The 18,125-nt window shown below is 45.1% G+C and overlaps 1 protein-coding gene across 2 annotated transcripts in view; it reads left to right on the top strand.

Moving 5' to 3' along the window:
* TMEM129 (transmembrane protein 129, E3 ubiquitin ligase) overlaps positions 1–18,125 on the top strand; it is a 28,344-nt gene that overhangs the window by 1,733 nt on the left and 8,486 nt on the right. For both annotated transcript variants that reach the window (XM_050895302.1, XM_050895301.1), the window contains exon 3: positions 2,031–2,190. In XM_050895302.1, the coding sequence (XP_050751259.1) occupies positions 2,031–2,190 (160 nt within the window). The remainder of the gene's footprint in view (positions 1–2,030; positions 2,191–18,125) is intronic.

Genomic DNA, 18,125 nt, shown 5'->3' with positions numbered 1-18,125 from the left:
CTGGCTGTTGTTCACCCATGACTTTTTTTTCCTCCTGCTCAAGGCTCATAATTTTGTCACTGCTCAGTAGAGTTCTTGCTGAGCTACTGCAAGCCAACTGCCCTTAAAGCAAGGAAGTAATTTTGGTCCATTTCTGATTTATGTGTTCTCGTAGCAGTAAATCATAGCAAACGTGCTGTGAACTGTTAGGGCTTTCTTTCCAAGGGCCCGTGCTATTTTTTTTTCAGCAGTCTCTCTGTGTAGCTAGGCAAAAGTACAAGTTCTGCAGAAACCTGTAACAGCGAGTAGAAGGGTGCTAAAGTCCTTGTTGTCGTTGTGTCATTGAAAGGAATACACAAAGCCATGTTAGTTCTTCTAAAACTATATATTTGAAAAGGCATTTGAGTGTTTGTTTGCTGTAAATTTGTATGTCAGCAGCATTTATTTACTAGGTAATTAAAAGTAGGCAGATCACCAGACTTGTAGGTGAGCAGAGGGGTCCTGGCAAGCATGAGGAAGGCATAGAGGTGATTGTGTTAGATATCCAGGTGAACAGAGCTCAGAATGAGAGGTTAGTTAAGGTAAGCGTGACAATCCTAGGAAAAGAGGAGACTTTTATAGACCTGTAAGAGTGGTGACCAAATAAGTATTAAACAACTAATGATTTTCTTCTGTAAGTGCTTCAGTGCCAGAGTGATAAAACTGCATCCCCAGCTGAGAAAATCATAGCTTCTTTGACAATTCCTTTTAGGGAAAAAAAATCCAAACCCCAAAACTTTATTTTGTGGCTAGACAGAACAGCACCAAGAACGGTGTTTAAAAGTTCTTATAATAAGATGTGTCAGAAATAGCAAATCTCTGCTAGAATGCAGTCATACAGGATTTAAGAAAAGTGCCATAGGACAAAATTCCCCTATTAAGGATATAGGATCATTGTATATATCCAGAATCAGAATTAGATAAGTGGGATGTTTCTGGAAGAAAAATGTTTTTGTGCAGGCAGACCACATTTTCTTGCATGTTCAGTGTGAATTTTTCCTCTGGATAGAAAGGTCTCTGTTATTTGCACAGATAGCATCTGTTAACAAACAACATTATCCTATAGTAGTTAAAACAATGGAGACCACTGGGAGCTAAAGCTAAGCCAGCGTTGCATTGTACTGGGCTCCGGGAACTCAGCAAGTGGTAGGAAGAGCGAGGAATTTCAGGGCAATGTTCCCAGGGCTTCTCCATGAAAGCTGTTTAATGAGTGGAAACATCGAGCTGGGGAGTTCTGAATCTACAGTTCAGAACTGTTATATTAAAAAGGGGTAACAACAGTGATGTGTCACTACAGGATCTGCACAAGGTCTCGTGCCGCTTGAGGTCTGTGGGCCTCACTTAGGCTTACTTCAGCAGAAGCAACCTACTGTGAAACACAGCTTGTTACAGCCTTAAATCAAAGTGTAAGTCACATTCAGCAGCTGTTTGTAACCTTTGTGAAATTTCAGCTTTTATCTAAAATTGTATCATAAAATCACAGAAACTGATACTGATTGACATTCTTCTGATACTTATATGTACTATATCACCTTGTGATACATGCCACATGATGTAACTCTAATTTCTGTCCACAGGAGTTTATAAACTAGAATTTAGATATGGTCTAACTAAATAGGCATTAAAAAGGTAGGCAGAAATTGTGCATGCAGTACTTTACAGTTAATGCATGATTTATGTACCTGTATTGCTTTTGTTTATGCTGATTACTTCAAAAGCCTTCCTTTATTTTTGCATGATGTTTTAGCTAATGTCTGGCATATCCTGTCGGCAATCTGACACAGATATGAAGGAGGACAGCGTGTTCTGTTGTCTGTTGTATCAAAAAACAACAACAACTAAACAGCAAAAGAAAACAAAAATGCTCACTGTGTATTTATTCTGACTAGTATGTACCAACCTAAATAGCTTTTCTGTGGATTCACTTCTCTGATGTTAATCTCTGCAATGTACTATCAAGGTATTTGAATGGATAATCATGGTAACATTTTGTTGCATCTTTTCTTCTTCAGGTTGAACTCCACAGAGTATGGGGAGCTCCGGGAAAAGCTCCGTGCTCCCATCAGCAATGCAGCTAATGTTGTGATCCATCAAAGCCTTAGTGATTTATTTCTAGAAACCTTTACATCTCTGGTGGAGATTAACCAGGCATATCCTGTTCCAAGCACTCAGGTGAGACTTTCTATCTATGTGAGACTCTAACAATTAAACTTTTCAATACAGGTGAGCCTGTGATTACTGTGTAATTGATAACTGTTTACTTGGGGCTATCGCAGGTGAATTATTAAGAGAAATCATTGTTGTGGGGTTAACCAAAAGGTTCTATTAAATACAGATTAAACAATGATTGAATGATGATTAAATGATAATTATTAAATGATTATTAAATGGTAATTAAATGGTAATTAAACAGTGTCAGTGAAGGGCTAACTCCGTGCCTCCATAAGTAGTCGGTGATTGAACCCGCCATACTGCTGACTATGCCAATTTTTGTTGCAGGTGAATTATTAAAAGAAGTTGTGGGGTTAACCAGAAGGTTTTATTAAACAATGATTAAACAATAATTATTATTAAACAATAATTATTAAGCAATGATTATTAAGTGGTAGTGAAACAGTAATCAAAGAGTAATTAAATGGTAATTAAACAGCGGTCAAACACTCTACTGCTTACTGCACTTCTAATAATTAAGCTAGCTTGTATACAATATGCTTTAGATCTAATATAAAATGTCGCTTACCTCGCTGTAGATAACAGATGCCAGGTAAGGGATCTCTCGACCTCGAGAAGTAACCCTGAGAGGCGTCCTCCCTAAGGGGAGATCACCACCGTGCAGCCCGCTGCCATACAGGAGAGCTCAATGGGCCTGGGGGGGCTATGGATATTTGTAGCGTAAAGTGATTGACTCGTAGTCAGACTCCCCTTTGGTGAGGGTGTGCAGCCATAGCAGTTTTAGTTTCGTCTAGTTCCAGCTCAGGCTGGCACCGTTAGTTCCTGATAAGACGTGGCCTAGATTCCTTCACTTCCTGAGAAGATAGGGGCTAGCACAATTTCTCAAGGCCTGCACAGCAGGGCTGACTCCAGTCGGGCCTCCTTGTCCGTGATGCCTGAACCAGAGTGCTGTTCGCTCAGTCAGGGTGGGTGCATCCGTCACACTCCACCTCGTGACTATAGTCAATTCACTTTACTTCACAGAGTGGTGGTACAGTCACCTCTTGCCTCTGTGCTATAAATATGAGGCGGTAATAGCATCATGTTGTCTACTGGAGTATTAAGTGATAAATACAAAATTAGTTAAGGTTAATTATAAGATAGTTCCATGCAATCAGTAGCAAGATATTCTGTATGTTTTACAATGAGATATACTGATTGGGCCAAAAACCAGACTCGAATATATAAAAAGACAATAATAGCAATACAAACTACCAGAAGCGCAAACATTATTACTACAGGACGTAACATGGCGTTCAATACACCTGCTGCCATTGGAGACCATCCTAATAGGGTTTCCCACCAGTAGTGTTCCCCATCCTTCTTCACTCTTCCTAGTATACAGTGTATTTCTTCTCCATCGTGATGTACAGTTATTAATGTGTTTTTGCTTTGTTGTACTTTTTGTAATAAGGCCTGTAAGTCTTTATGTTTCAGTAGCTTGTGAAACAGCATCAAGTTCATTCCAATGGAGGAAGGTAAAAGGTCTTGATATAGCGTGTAGTTTTCCTTTAACAGTGCGTATGAAGTCACTGGGGCTGTATACTTAAAGTCACATCCAGTAACATTTACAAAGTTACAAATACATACATTTGATTGATTGGACACATTATGGGTAAAATTTCTATCAACAATTAAGTCTTCACAAAGTGTTCTTATACAGATTAGTACACACGCACAGTTCTGCCCTTTTCAGGGACCACGATGGGTTAAATATGACTTGTTCCTGTCCTGTACATTTGATAGCGTAGGGTCCAATCGCAGAAATTTGTGGATACGTAGCTTGGTCGGTTGTGGGAGTAATAGAATAGGGAGTAGGTTAATAGGTAGTAGGGGTAGTTGTTGGTATAGCGTGAAGTCTGGGAGCAGATGGTAGTGTGACCTTTAAGGATAGTCCATTTTCGTGCTCTCTCCCTTTATCTGTCCACAGGCACACTGCTTCTATAGTTGAGTCATTAAAGAGGAAACTAATTATACAATTGGGGTGTGAGGGACAGCCTACTCTGCTTTTTGATTGAGTTTGATTTTTCTTCCTGACGATCATGTAGGTGTTTGCCTTTGAATAATTTGTCACATCACATTCAATAGAAATCCTGTCACCTGGTGTAACAGAAATAAGGTGACTCTTATTTGCTTCTACAATTGTGTGATTACCAGTGATTATCATTGTTAGGTTTTTTGTTGGTTCTCCCAATATTCCTGTACTTCCATCAATTTTAAACATGCATGATGCAGAATGTACTACAGTTACTGCATTGATTAGCACAAATGAAAGAAGCGAGGGCCTCCACCCCATGCGCTGAGCTTGTCAAGGTGTAAACTGGATCTGGTCCATGTTGCAGACAACTTGGTCCTATTAAGTGAATCTTGAGATGGAATGCAGAAAAATATTGAAATTTTAGAGGTCTTTTGCAATCTAACACGCCTCAAAACACAAGGGGAGAAGTGCCATGGCTTTTACATCCAGCCTACAAAGAACTCTTATACAATCAATGACTGGCATGGACAATAAATGGCACACCCCTCAATATGATTGATTCAGGTAGTTCGGAAAAATACCTGGAACTACATATAGACCCATGAGTTAGGATATCTAAGCCAGAACTACTAGAAAAACTGAACAAAAGGTTAAGGCAGATTGGGCAGGCTCCATTGAAGCCGTTTCAGAAAGTGGACATCTTGAAGGGATATACTGTCCCACAATTGATTTACTTAGCAGACCAAGCCGATGTTAAAGCCATGTACCTACAGACCCTTGATTTGGCAACTCGAGCAGCCATCAAAGATCGGTTACATCTACCTGCATGTACCTGTGATGCCATCCTGTATTCTAGCACTCGGGATGCAGGGCTGGGTATTACCAGACTCTCTGGACTGATTCCTAGTGTGCAGGCCCGTAGGCTGCGCTGAATTGCTCAGTCATTGGACGACACTGTAAGATCTGTCGTCTGGCAAGAAGGTATAGAGAAAGAGTTTGAAAAACTATGGATTGCAGCAGGTGGTGATAAAGAGAAAATTCCATCTATTTGGGACCCCAGAGCAGTCACGGCAATCTCAGAAGATGTCGGTGGTGAGGAACCAGTCTCAGAATGGGAGATACCCCCTCCGAAGGTCATCTTTCCGAGACCCTGTGACTGGCGAAAGCAGGAGTTTTTGAATTGGACCAAGTTGCAATCCTAGGGCCATGGCATTACCAACTTTGAAAAGGATAAAATTAGTAATAACTGGATTGACTGTTATAGGGGCATTCCTCACAGAAAGCTCATCGCTGCATTACAGTTAAGAGCTAACGTCTACCCCATGAGCGAGTTTTTGGCAAGGGGTAGGCAGGACACTCAAATTAAGAACTGTTGGCATTGTGAAGAAGAGTGAGACTTGCTCACATACTGGATATTGCCCTGCCCTTCAAGATGCTAGAATAAAGAGATACAACCAACTATGTGAACTGTTGGCAGAGCAAGCTAAAAAGAAAGAATGGGTAATATTTCAGGAGCCACTTTTAAAAGATCATCAAAATGAGTGATATAAACCTGACCTGATGTTTGTCAAGGGAGGTCAGGCTTTTGTGGTGAACTTCACTGTTAGATATGAGAGTAAACCATCATCGCTTGCTGATGCAGTGGCTGAGAAAGTTAGGAAATATCAACATCTTAAGGAGCAAGTCCAGGAGGTGACAAATGCCAGTAATAAAAAATTCATTGGATTTCCTGGATGGTCGCATCCAGAGAGTAGTGGTCAACGGCTCAATGTCCGGATGGAGATCCATGACAAGTGGTGTCCCTCAGGGGTCCGTATTGGGACCAGTACTGTTTAAAATCTTCATCAATCACATAGACAGTGGGATCGAGTGCACCCTCAGCAAATTTGCAGATGACACCAAGCTGAGTGGTGCGGTTGACACACCTGAGAGACGGAATGCCATCCAGAGGGACCTGGACAAGCTCGAGCAGTGGGCCCATGTGAACCTCATGAGGTTCAACAAGGCCAAGTGCAAGGTCCTGCACCTGGGTCAGGGCAAGCCCTAGTATCAATACAGGCTGGGGGATGAAGGGATTGAGAGCAGCCCTGTGGAGAAGGACTTGGGGGTACGGGTGGATGAAAAGCTGGACGTGACCCGGCAGTGTGCACTCGCAGCCCAGAAAGCCAACCATATCATGGGCTGCATCAAGAGAAGTGTGGCCAGCAGGTCGAGGGAAGTGGTTCTGTCCCTCTATTCCGCTCTCGTGAGACCCAACCTGGAGTATTGCATCCGGCTCTGGAGTCCTCAGTACAAGAAAGACATGGACGTGTTGGAGCGGGTCCAGAGGAGGGCCACCAAAATGATCAGAGGGATGGAACACCTCTCCTTTGAGGAAAGGCTGGGAGAGTTGGAGTTGTTCAGCCTGGAGAAGAGAAGGCTCCAGGGAGACCTTATTGTGGCCTTTCAATATTTAAAGGGAGCTTATAAGAAAGATGGGGACAGACTTTTTATCAGGGCCTGTAGCAATAGGACAAGGAGCAATGGTTTTAAACTAAAAGAGGGTAGATTTAGACTAGATAGAAGGAAGAAATTTTTTTATGATGAGGGTGGTGAAACACTGGAACAAGTTGCCCAGGGAGGTAGTAGATGCCCCATCCCTGGAAACATTCAAGGTCAGGTTGGACGGAGCTCTGAGCAACCTGATCTAGTTGAAGATGTCCCTGCTCATTGTAGGGGGGTTGGACTAGATGACCTTTAAAGGTCCCTTCCAAGCCAAACTATTCTATGATTCTATGATTCCTGTAGGTGCATGGGCAAAGTGGTATGAGGGCAACTGCAGACTGCTAGCAGAATTAGGACTTTCAAGTTCCTGGCAAGAGAAGGTTGCCCGTCGTCTTTCGAATCGGGCTTTATTTACATCTGCGGACATTGTACATATATTCAGGAGTCAAGCAAGAACTATTGTAAAATCTTAAAAGACTGTAAACTGATTTTTTTCTTTTTTTCTAAGGCAGAAGCCAGACTCCAATGAGGAGTGGAGAGAGGTGGTAGAGGCCTGATAGTATGTAGGGATGAAAAGGGACTCAGTATCATGATGCGTCATCTTTCATGCAGATACCAATTACTGGCCTTACCTAGGTGGATAGGCCACCTTTACTTAACCTGGAAAAGGAACACATATAAATTATATATGTTTGATAAATAGCTAGGATATATCCACCTAGCACTAATATGATGTTTAGGTCCACTGAGCTATAGTGGAGAATGCTTATAGCCCTGAGGAAGTCTGTTAAAAGTAAATTGTATCCCATCTTAGGTAAAAGCAAATTTTCTTTTATCCTCCTCCTGCAACAGCACCATAAAAAACCATATCTTTTACATCTAGTACCATCATCCAGGGGAGAGCAGCAGCCTGGGGGGTGGCAGTTAATGTAGCAGTGTTCAGGATGGTGGCCGTGAGAGGGGTGGTGTTTGCACTTAACTTTCTGTAGTCTGTGGTTAGGCACTACCTCCCGTCTGTTTTTTTAACTGGCCATACTGGGGAATTATATGGGGAGTGCATTTGGGAGGTATGGGAGGTGTTTCTTTTCTAGGTCAGCTATGACCTCCACAATACCCGTCCAGGCATCGGCACAGCTAGCATACTGAGGGAATTTAGTTATTTTTGAGTCAGGCAGCATGGGTGCAGCTCACAGTAAGCAAACTACGGCAGTTCACTGACGCCCACGGGTTGCTGCTAATTTTCACTCAGCTAACCAAGGACACTCCGGGCAGCCAAAAGACCAAACACTACCATCCGGCAATTTCCAAACTCATCCTTGTAATGCAGCAAAGACTAACAGATTTTCTTTCCCTGAAACTACTGTTAATTGATGCTTTGATATCCTTTTCTGCCCTGGCAATAAGAAGTTTACTTTAGCTATGGGGCATGTTTTACTTTTGCTGGTAAATCTTGTTATTTTAACCCTCCGTTGACTGGGCTTAACGTAAGTTCTTTGGCCATCCAAACTTGAGATTATTGAAATTCGAGCTTCTGTGTCAATTAAAAAATTTACTAGCTCTCTTTGGGGGCCAGCTGGGACATAAATGTGAGGGCTGTCTGTGTTATCCCAGTGATAAGTTTCAATCCTCCGGACAGGCAACACAAGTTGCTATCCAGGACTTACTCTTTTTTTGGCTCCAAGGTTTGCAATTCCTCCCTAAGAGGTCTAAAAGGGTTATTTGCAGGGTCTTTGGGGGCGGACGGTTGTTTGGTTTGTTCTGGATTCCCCAATACCCCTTGTTTTTGGAGAGCCTTGATCAGACTAAGTATAATCCCCATCAGTTGGCCCTGTATGGCTACCTGAGGTATGCCTAGCACTAAGGCTTTTCTCCATAGTTCATTACGCCTTTTTTGGGGGTCACCAGGGGGTTTATGAGGTCAGGGAAGGTGTCAGGGGTTCTAGGGAATCTGTTTTACTTGCCAGATCTGTGTACTGGCTGCTTCAGCTTGGGATTGCCCAGTTGGCGTCAGTTCGTCCCACCCCATCTCTCGACCATGACTGACAATGCCACACAACAGTTCTGCCCAGGTTGGGATGGATTGGAGGTGGAGCTGGCCATCCTGACCCTACTGAGTGTTATGCTCTAAGTTTTGTCTTATTTTGTCCCTTTTTACAATGAGATACGGTTTTCAGATAGCAGGGGCTCCCCTTATCAGTGGTTTTATAGCCTGAGGGTCTACAGGGGCACTGATAGGGTAATTACCATGTGCACCCCTGTTGTTCATAGCCTGAAGGCAGGCTGCCTTTGTAATGGCAGTAGAAAGTTCGCTTAATGATCTTATTGGTATAGCAGTGGGCTCCCCTCTGTCCCGAAGGTCTGTGCCCCCTGTCCAACATGCCACTCGTCACACACACTTTCCAATACATCCCAATTAATCACCACCACCTTTCCTGTCTTTTGATATATACACACAGATATCATTCCCTTAGTCTACGGGCCATCCCTCTAAAATGTCCGTTGAGTTCATTTAGTCCATGACTTTGGGCTCCATCTGTCATAACTATTTCAAGGCAAGAGAGATGGTGTGTGGTGTTGGATTGTTGCATGCTGAAGCCAGTTCTGGTTCCATCACTGCTGTGCTTGTCCGGTTCTATCATTGCTGCACTTTGCTCGGTTTCATCAGAATTCATTCTTCATTAATCTGGGTAATTCTTACTGTTATACCGTTGATATGGTATATAGCAACCATAGTAGTGATGACATAGAGTATTATATAGCAATTAGCATCATACAATTCAAATCATTGGCTGTTCTCACCTAAAATCAAATCCCCTTGAGGCACACATCGGACTTCCCCATCCTTCCGCATTACCCATCAAGTGCACCCAGGTCCTTGAGCAAAAGCAGTCCCATGGATGGGTTTGCCTTTGCCTGAGGCAGGACTAACCCAGACTGTCTTCCCTAACATATTCTTCATGTGCACTACAGGGGCTTTATCCCCTTCTATAGTATGTAAAAGTTTTGATTGGGCAGGGCCAGCTTGATTGGCAGATCCCCTAGTGTTGACTAACCAGGTGGCTTTTGCTAAATGTGTATCCCAATGTTTGAAGGTCCCACCCCCCATTGCTCTCAGTGCAGTCTTCTCTCAGTAGTCTTTAACAGTCCATTGTATCATTTGATTTTCCCAGAGGCATGTGTAGGATAGGGGATGTGATATACTTGCTCAATGCCATGCTCTTTGGCCCAGGTGTCTATGAGGTTGTTTCAGAAATGAGTCCCGTTGTCTAACTCAATTCTTTCTGGGGTGCCATGTCACCATAAGACTTGTTTTTCAAGGCCCAGGATAGTGTTCTGGGCAGTGGCATGGGGCACGGGATATGTTTCCAGCCATCTGGTGGTTGCTTCCATCATTGTAAGCACATGGCACTTGCCTTGGCGGGTTTGAGGGAGTGTGATATAATCAATCTGCCAGGCCTCTCCATACTTGTATTTCAGCCATCGTCCTCCATACCAGAGAAGCTTTAATTGCTTGGCTTGCTTGATTGCAGCGCATGTTTCACATTCATGGATGACCTGTGCGATAGTGTCCGTGGTCGAGTCCACCCCTTGATCATGAGCCCATCTATATGTTGCATCTCTTCCTTGATGGCCTGAGATGTCATGGGCCCACGGAGCTATAAATAATTCACCCATATATTGCCAGTCCAGATCCACCTGAGCTACTTCAATCTTAGCAGCCTGATCCACCTGCTGGTTCTTCGGTGGCCTGACTCTTGGGTACGTGAGCATCTACGTGATGTACTTTTACAACCAGATTCTCTACCCGGGCAGCAATAACTTGCCACAATGGGGCAGCCCAGATGGGTTTACCTCTCACTGCCAGTTGCTCTGCTTCCATTGCTGTAACCACCCCCACAGGGCATATGCCACCATCCAAGTGTCAGTACAGAGATAGAGCACTGGCCATTTTTCTCGATCGGCAATGTCTAAAGCCAGCTGGATGGCCTTCACTTCTGCAAATTGGCTTGATTCACCTTCTCCTTCAGCAGTTTCTGCGACTTGTCGCATAGGACTCCATACAGCAGCCCTCCCACCTCTGATGCTTTCCCACAATGCAACAGGACCCATCAGTGAACAGGGCATATTGCTTCTCATTTTGTTGTAGTTTATTATACAGTGGGGCCTCTTCAGCATGCGTCACCTCCTCCCCTGGTGATATTCCGAAATTTTTGCCTTCTGGCCAGTCCATGATCACTTCCAAGATTCCTGGGCAACTGGGGTTTCCTATTCGACTTCGTTGTGTGATCAGTGCGACCCACTTACTCCACATAGTATCAGTTGCATGATGAGTAGAGGAGACCCTTCCTTTGAACATCCAGCCCAGCACCGGCAGTCAGGGTGCTAATAGGAGCTGTGTTTCAGTACCAACCACTTCTGAAGCAGCTCAAACTCCTTCATATGCTGCCAATACCTCTTTTTCAGTTGGAGCATAGAGGGCCTCGAATCCTCTGTATCCCTGACTCCAAAACCCTAGGGGTCGACCTCGAGTCTCCCCTGGTGCTTTCTGCCAGAGGCTCCAGGTAGGGCCATTCTCCCCAGCTACGGTGTAGAGCACATTTTTAACATCTGGTCCTGCCCGGACTGGCCCGAGGGCTACTGCATGAACTATCTCCCGTTTAATCTGTTCAAATGCTTGTTGTTGCTCAGGGCCCCGTTTGAAATTGTTCTTCTTCTGGGTCACTTGATAGAGAGGGCTTACAATCAGACTGTAATTTGGAACATGCATTCTCCAAAAACCCACAGCGCCTAAGAAAGCTTGTGTTTCCTTTTTGCTAGTTGGTGGAGACATAGCTGTTATCTTCTTGATCCCATTCATTGAGATCTGATGCCATCCATCTTGCCATTCCTAAAAACTGGATCTCCTGTGCAGGTCCCTTGACCTTACTTTGGTTTATGGCAAAACCACCTTTCAGAAGGATTTGGACTATTTTCTTCCCTTTCTCAAAAACCTCTTCTGCTGTGTTGCCCCATACGATGATGTCATCAATGTATTGCAGGTGTTCCAGAGCTTCATCCAGTTCCAGTGCAGTCTGGATTTGCCTATGGCAAATGGTGGGGCTGTATTTCCACCCCTGGGGCAGTCGATTCCAGGTGTACTGGACGCCCCTCCAAGTGAAAGCAAACTGTGGCCAGCACTCTGCTGCCAAAGGGATTGAGAAAAACTCATTAGCGATATCAATTGTGGCGTACCACTTGGCTGCCTTTGACTCCAGTTCGTATTGAAGTTCTAGCCTGTCTGGCACGGCAGCACACAGCGGCAGCGTGACTTCATTCAGGCCACGATAGTCTACTGTTAGTCTCCACTCTCCATTACGCTTTCACACTGGCTATATGGGACTGTTAAAGGGTGAGCGAGTCTTGCTGATTGATGAATCAGCATATGGATGGGAATCAGGGAGTCTCGGTTGGTGCGATATTGCCGCCCGTACACTGTTGTGGTAGCGATTGGCACCCATTGTTCTTTGACCCTCAGCAACCCCACAACAGAAGGGTCCTCTGAGAGACTGGGCTAGGTAGACAGGTGTTTAATATCCTCTGTCTCCAAGGCAGCTATACCAAAAGCCCACCGATACCCCTTTGGGTCCTTGAAATACCCTCTCGTGAGATAGTCTATGCCAAGGACGCATGGACCCTTTCGGCCAGTCATAATGGGGTGCTTTTGCCACTCATTCCCAGTTAGGCTCACTTCGGCCTCCAATACAGTTAGCTGTTGGGATCCCCTTATCACTCCAGAAATACAGATGGGTTCTGCCCCTTTATAGCTTGATGGCATTAGGGTACACTGTGCACTGGTGTCAACTAGAGCCTTATACTCCTGTGGGTCTGATGTGCTAGGCCATCGAATCCACACAGTCCAATAAACCCGGTTGTCCCCTTCCTCCACCTCTCTGGAGGCAGGGCCCCTCTAGTCCTGGTCATAGTATTCATTACTCACTTCTTGTAAATCAGAGAATGGTGTGGGTTGGAAGGGACCTTTAAAGGTCATCTAGTCCAACCCCCTGCAAAATACAAATCAGAAGTCCCTTTATTAAGATCGGAAGTAAGATGAGCCCTTCTGCTCTGTCTGGGGAACTGCCCACTGGAAACTGGAGCAGCAGTTTTCCCGGAAGAACCCCCTTTTGTGATGGTTTTTCCTTGCAACTCACGTACACGTGCCTCTAGGGTTGAGGTAGATTTTCCATCCCACTTCCTCATGTCCTCTCCATGGTCATGCAGGTAAAACCACAGGGTGGCCCATGGTGTGTACCCACTATATCCTCTCTGTTGAGCAGAGGAACGCTGTGTTGGGTTTGTGTAGTGGGGTAGGGGCTACAGGGGTGGCTCCTGTGAGAAGCTGCTAGAAGTTTCCCCGGCGCCAAGACAGACCCGCCTCTGGCCAAGGCCGAGCCCATCAGCGACGGTGGTAGCACCTCTGGGATAACATCTTTAAGAAGGGGAAAAAGACTGCTGAAAAAAAGAGCTGCAGCGGAGAGAGGAGTGGGATGTGAAAGAAACAACCATGTGGACACCAAGGTCAGTGAAGAAGGAGAGGGAGAAGGTGTGGGGGAGCAGAGACTCCCCTGCAGCCCGTGGTGAGATGGCAGGCTGTCCCCCTGCAGCCCATGGAGGTTAATGGTGGAGCAGAGATTCCCCTGCAGCCCGTGGAGGACCCCACGCCGGAGCCGGTGGCTGCGCCTGGAAAAGGCTGTGAGTCTGTGGGAAAGCCCACGCTGGAGCAGTTCGCAGAAGACTGCAGTGCGTGGAAAGGACTTGAGTTGGAGAAACTCATGGTGGGCTGACCCCCGTGGGAGGGACCCCATGCTGGAGCAGGGGAAGAGTGTGAGGAGTCCTCCCCCTGAGGAGGAAGGAGCAGCAGAAACAGCGTGTGATGAACTGACCGCAACCCCCATTCCCACCCCCCTGCGCTCCTGGCAGGGGGGAGGAGGTAGAGGAATCAGGAGCAAAGCTGAGCCCGGGAAGAAGGGAGGGGTGGGGGGAAGGTGTGTTTTTAAGATACGGTTCTATTTCTCATCATCCTACTCTGATTTGATTGGTAACAAATTAAATTGACTTATTTTTCCCCCAATCGAGTCTGTTTTGCCTGTGACCATAAGTAGTGACTGATCCCTCCCGGTCCTTGTCTCGACTCAGGAGCCCTTTTGTTGTATTTTCTCCTCCCCATCCCGCCTGGGGGGATGAGTGAGTGAGCAGCTGCATGGTGCTTTGTTGCCAGCTGGGCTTAAACCACGACAGATGCTTACTCCTAATAGCTGAGATGCTGGTCCGTACAGGTGGGGAGTAGGACATACCCTCTTTGAATTGCTGGAACTCCTGGGACAGTTTCTCCACAGCCAAAACGCAGGCCCGTAGGGAGGAAGAGAGACTTTCTTCGTATTGCCGGAGTTGGCCAGCTGATCCATCCACCATTTGTCCCTCTCTGTCTTTCCAGGTTAGTACTGCCAATGAGTTGGCATATGACGATGGTGTGCTCCGTACAAACTTCTGCCACATGAGTTATGTACACTTGACTTCATCTGGATCTTTGGATAACTGCTCATTGTTCAGGTCATCATAAATCACCACCAGCACGGCTAATTCCCTCGGGTACTGGATACCTCTCTCCATGGTGGTCCACTTGCCTGGGTGACATATAATATCTTCCTTGAAGGGATACCTTTCCTTCATGCCTGACAGGAGTTGTCTCCAGAGGCTGAGGGCTTGTGCCCCTTTTCCAATCGCTTTATCAATGCCCCCTTCCCTAGAAAGGGATCCCAGCTGCTTGGCTTCCCTACCCTCTAATTCCAGGCTCCTGGCCCCATTATCCCAGCGTCGGAGCAGCCAGGTGACAATGTGCTCGCCTGGGCAACAGCTGAAATCTTCTTGCATGCATATCTCACAGTTCACTCAGGAATAGGGATCGTGTGGTTACAGCCTCGTTTATGAGTTCTGCCTCTTCCTCTTCTCGTGATGGCCCTGCTTCAGAGTAGCCTGCCTCATCCACTTCTTCCTCCTTCTTCTTAGTAGGAGTTTCTTCCCTTACTAAACAAGCTGACTTTCGCATCCAATACTTCTTCTCATGTGTAGGGGCGACTGATACTGGCACAGGTTGGTTCTCTGGTTCAGCTACAGTGCCTGTCATGGGGGTTGGAGTAGCCACAGTGCCTGTTGCTGGGGTTGGAGTAGCCGCAGTGCTGAGTACAAATACCAGATTAGTCTCACGACCAGTAATTTTATCATATCATAAGCCAGTGTTACACAGTACAGCAAAACGATAGCCTTAATCCAGCCCCCAGAGGTGCTAAACAGCACAACAGGGAACATATACAGCACGTAAGGTGTTACATAACACAACTCTGAGAACAAGCACAACAGCTCTGAGAGCAAATAAATCAACATTGTGACCAGTGACTATTAAACTAATATAATGAATGCTTATAACAAATTTGTTTTAACATGCTCTGGTCAGGTCTGTTGTTATCTCAACCCTTTGTGCCCCACATTGGGTGCCAAAAAGGACTGTCGTGGTTTAACCTGGCAGGCAGCTAAACACCACACAGCCGTTCACTCGCTCCCCCCTAGTGAGATGGGGAGAGAATCAGAAAAAAGGTAAAACTTGTGGGCTGAGATAAAGACAGTTTAATAGGACAGAAAAGGAAGGGAAGAATAATGATAAAAGAATATACAAAACAAGCGATGCACAATGCAATTGCTCACCACCCGCTGACCGATGCCCAGCCAGTCCCCAAGCAGCGGGCCGCCACCCCCCCAGCCAACTCCCCCCAGTTTTATTGTTCAGCATGACGTCATGTGGTATGGAATATTCCTTTGGCCACTTTGGGTCAGCTGTCCTGGCTGTGTCCCCTCCCAGCTTCTTGTGCAGCCCCAGCCTCCTCGCTGGCAGGGCAGCATGAGAAGCTGAAAGTCCTTGACTTAGTGTAAGCACTGCTCAGCAACAACTAAAACATCAGGGTGTTATCAACATTATTCTCATCCTAAATCCAAAACACAGCACTATACCAGTTACTAGGAAGAAAAGTAACTCTATTCCAGCCAAAACCAGGACAGCGTGATAGAGTGTGGCTCCGTGTTAGGGTCTGGTCCCTTGTTCAAGAACACTCCTGGTCCCCAAAAGCCATCCACTTGGCCTTGATCTAACATAACACGGTGTCCTGCAGTTAAGGAGACACACCACAGATACTCAGTCTCGCTCTCATCAGGCTTCCACCCATATTTTTCTTGCAGATTGGCCAGCTGAAGGGGGTCCCGCGAAATGGTCCTCGTGGTGTTTTTCTGGTTGTCCCATTGGGATCCAGCAGATACCTCAGCTTTAATATCAGGGGCTACCTTAAATTCTGATTCATCTAATTCACTCTCTTCACTAAGTTCTTGATCGAGGTACTCCCAAATATCTCTATCGCAGTCTTCTAGGGATATGATTAGTTTACAGAGTTTTACAGGATCTGGGGGGTTGGGGGCCTGAGTAATCATGAGTTCTAGTTTATCCTCTACCTTCCTTTGTTTTTCTTTTTCCTCCCCCAGTTGTTTCAGCAATTGGCCTGTTTGCAGAGATAACACCATTTCTTGTCGTTTTCTTTGTTCAACCTCATCTTGTAACATTTACATTTCCCTTTCCTTGAATTCCTTACACTGACAGGCTGCTTCCAAATATGTTCCCAGCATTTTGCATATTATTCCCTTTTCTTCACCGTCTTTCATTTTCCCTCTTGTGAGGTTTAACTGTTGCTCTGTCTTACTCCAGTTATCCCAATTTTCATGTGCCCAATCTTCCGAAAATGTCAGTGAAGGGCTAACTCCGTGCCTCCATAAGTAGTCGGTGATTGAACCCGCCATACTGCTGACTATGCCAATTTTTGTTGCAGGTGAATTATTAAAAGAAGTTGTGGGGTTAACCAGAAGGTTTTATTAAACAATGATTAAACAATAATTATTATTAAACAATAATTATTAAGCAATGATTATTAAGTGGTAGTGAAACAGTAATCAAAGAGTAATTAAATGGTAATTAAACAGCGGTCAAACACTCTACTGCTTACTGCACTTCTAATAATTAAGCTAGCTTGTATACAATATGCTTTAGATCTAATATAAAATGTCGCTTACCTCGCTGTAGATAACAGATGCCAGGTAAGGGATCTCTCGACCTCGAGAAGTAACCCTGAGAGGCGTCCTCCCTAAGGGGAGATCACCACCGTGCAGCCCGCTGCCATACAGGAGAGCTCAATGGGCTTGGGGGGGCTATGGATATTTATAGCGTAAAGTGATTGACTCGTAGTCAGACTCCCCTTTGGTGAGGGTGTGCAGCCATAGCAGTTTTAGTTTCGTCTAGTTCCAGCTCAGGCTGGCACCGTTAGTTCCTGATAAGACGTGGCCTAGATTCCTTCACTTCCTGAGAAGATTCGGGCTAGCACAATTTCTCAAGGTCTGCACAGCAGGGCTGACTCCAGTCGGGCCTCCTTGTCCGTGATGCCTGAACCAGAGTGCTGTTCGCTCAGTCAGGGTGGGTGCATCCATCACAAGGGCTCACCTTCCATTTCAGTAAACATGTAATACATGGAGTTCTGGCTGCTTCTTCTGTTCCTTCTATGAGGAGACGAACAGTATTGTGAGCATTACATTTTTGAGACATGAGAAATAGCATAGTGGAAGAAAGTCCCCTATAATAATTTCCATTAAAATTTTACTTGAAAACATTTGGAAATGAGGTTATATTTCCAGAAAGCTTATGGGGAGCTAGAATCACAGCTGTTATTACTGTTCTTCAGGCAGTTTGCTCCATTACAGCTTGCTTTTCTAGACAGCCAGGTTTTGCTGGATCTTCTGCTGAAATAAATTAATGATTCTTAATTGGGACTTGCTTTAATTGTAAATAACGCCATAGATTCCTACCTTCAGTAATATTTGCGGAGACCTGGTCATTGTTATACTTGTGCAGCAGTCGGAAGTGTGACTAGAGCACTGTTCAATGTACCAAAGGTAACTAACTAAACTAGTTCTGGTGACCTTGCAGTGAGTCTGTGTCAGATGTTCCAGCTAATGGAGAGAGTACTTGATATCTTCGGTAGTGTCATGCAGCTTATATGGTGTCTTCACTGTATGGCTACATGAACTATCTAAAATAAAACTGGATCAGATGTGTCTGCACATAATGTGGTTGTGCGTTCTGATTGCAGTGCCAGTGTACAGTGAAAAGAGGTGTTCAAAATAAAGATACTGTTCATTTGAGAGAGTTGCTTTCTTGCAGGGCTTTTAATTTGTGACACATTTAAGTGTCAGCGGAGCTACTGAACTTTGGTTTGACATTGAGTGATAAATAACATCAGAAATTATGATACAGTCGCTAAAAATACAACATGGGATTTCTCCCTATTCTGAAGCTCTATGAATAAGTTGA

The sequence above is a fragment of the Gymnogyps californianus genome, chromosome 4 (genome assembly GCF_018139145.2).
Source record: "Gymnogyps californianus isolate 813 chromosome 4, ASM1813914v2, whole genome shotgun sequence".
NCBI classification, from domain to species: Eukaryota; Metazoa; Chordata; class Aves; order Accipitriformes; family Cathartidae; genus Gymnogyps; species Gymnogyps californianus.
The sequence above is the reverse complement of the archived record's forward strand: the minus strand, read 5'-3'. Positions and strand labels throughout refer to the sequence as shown.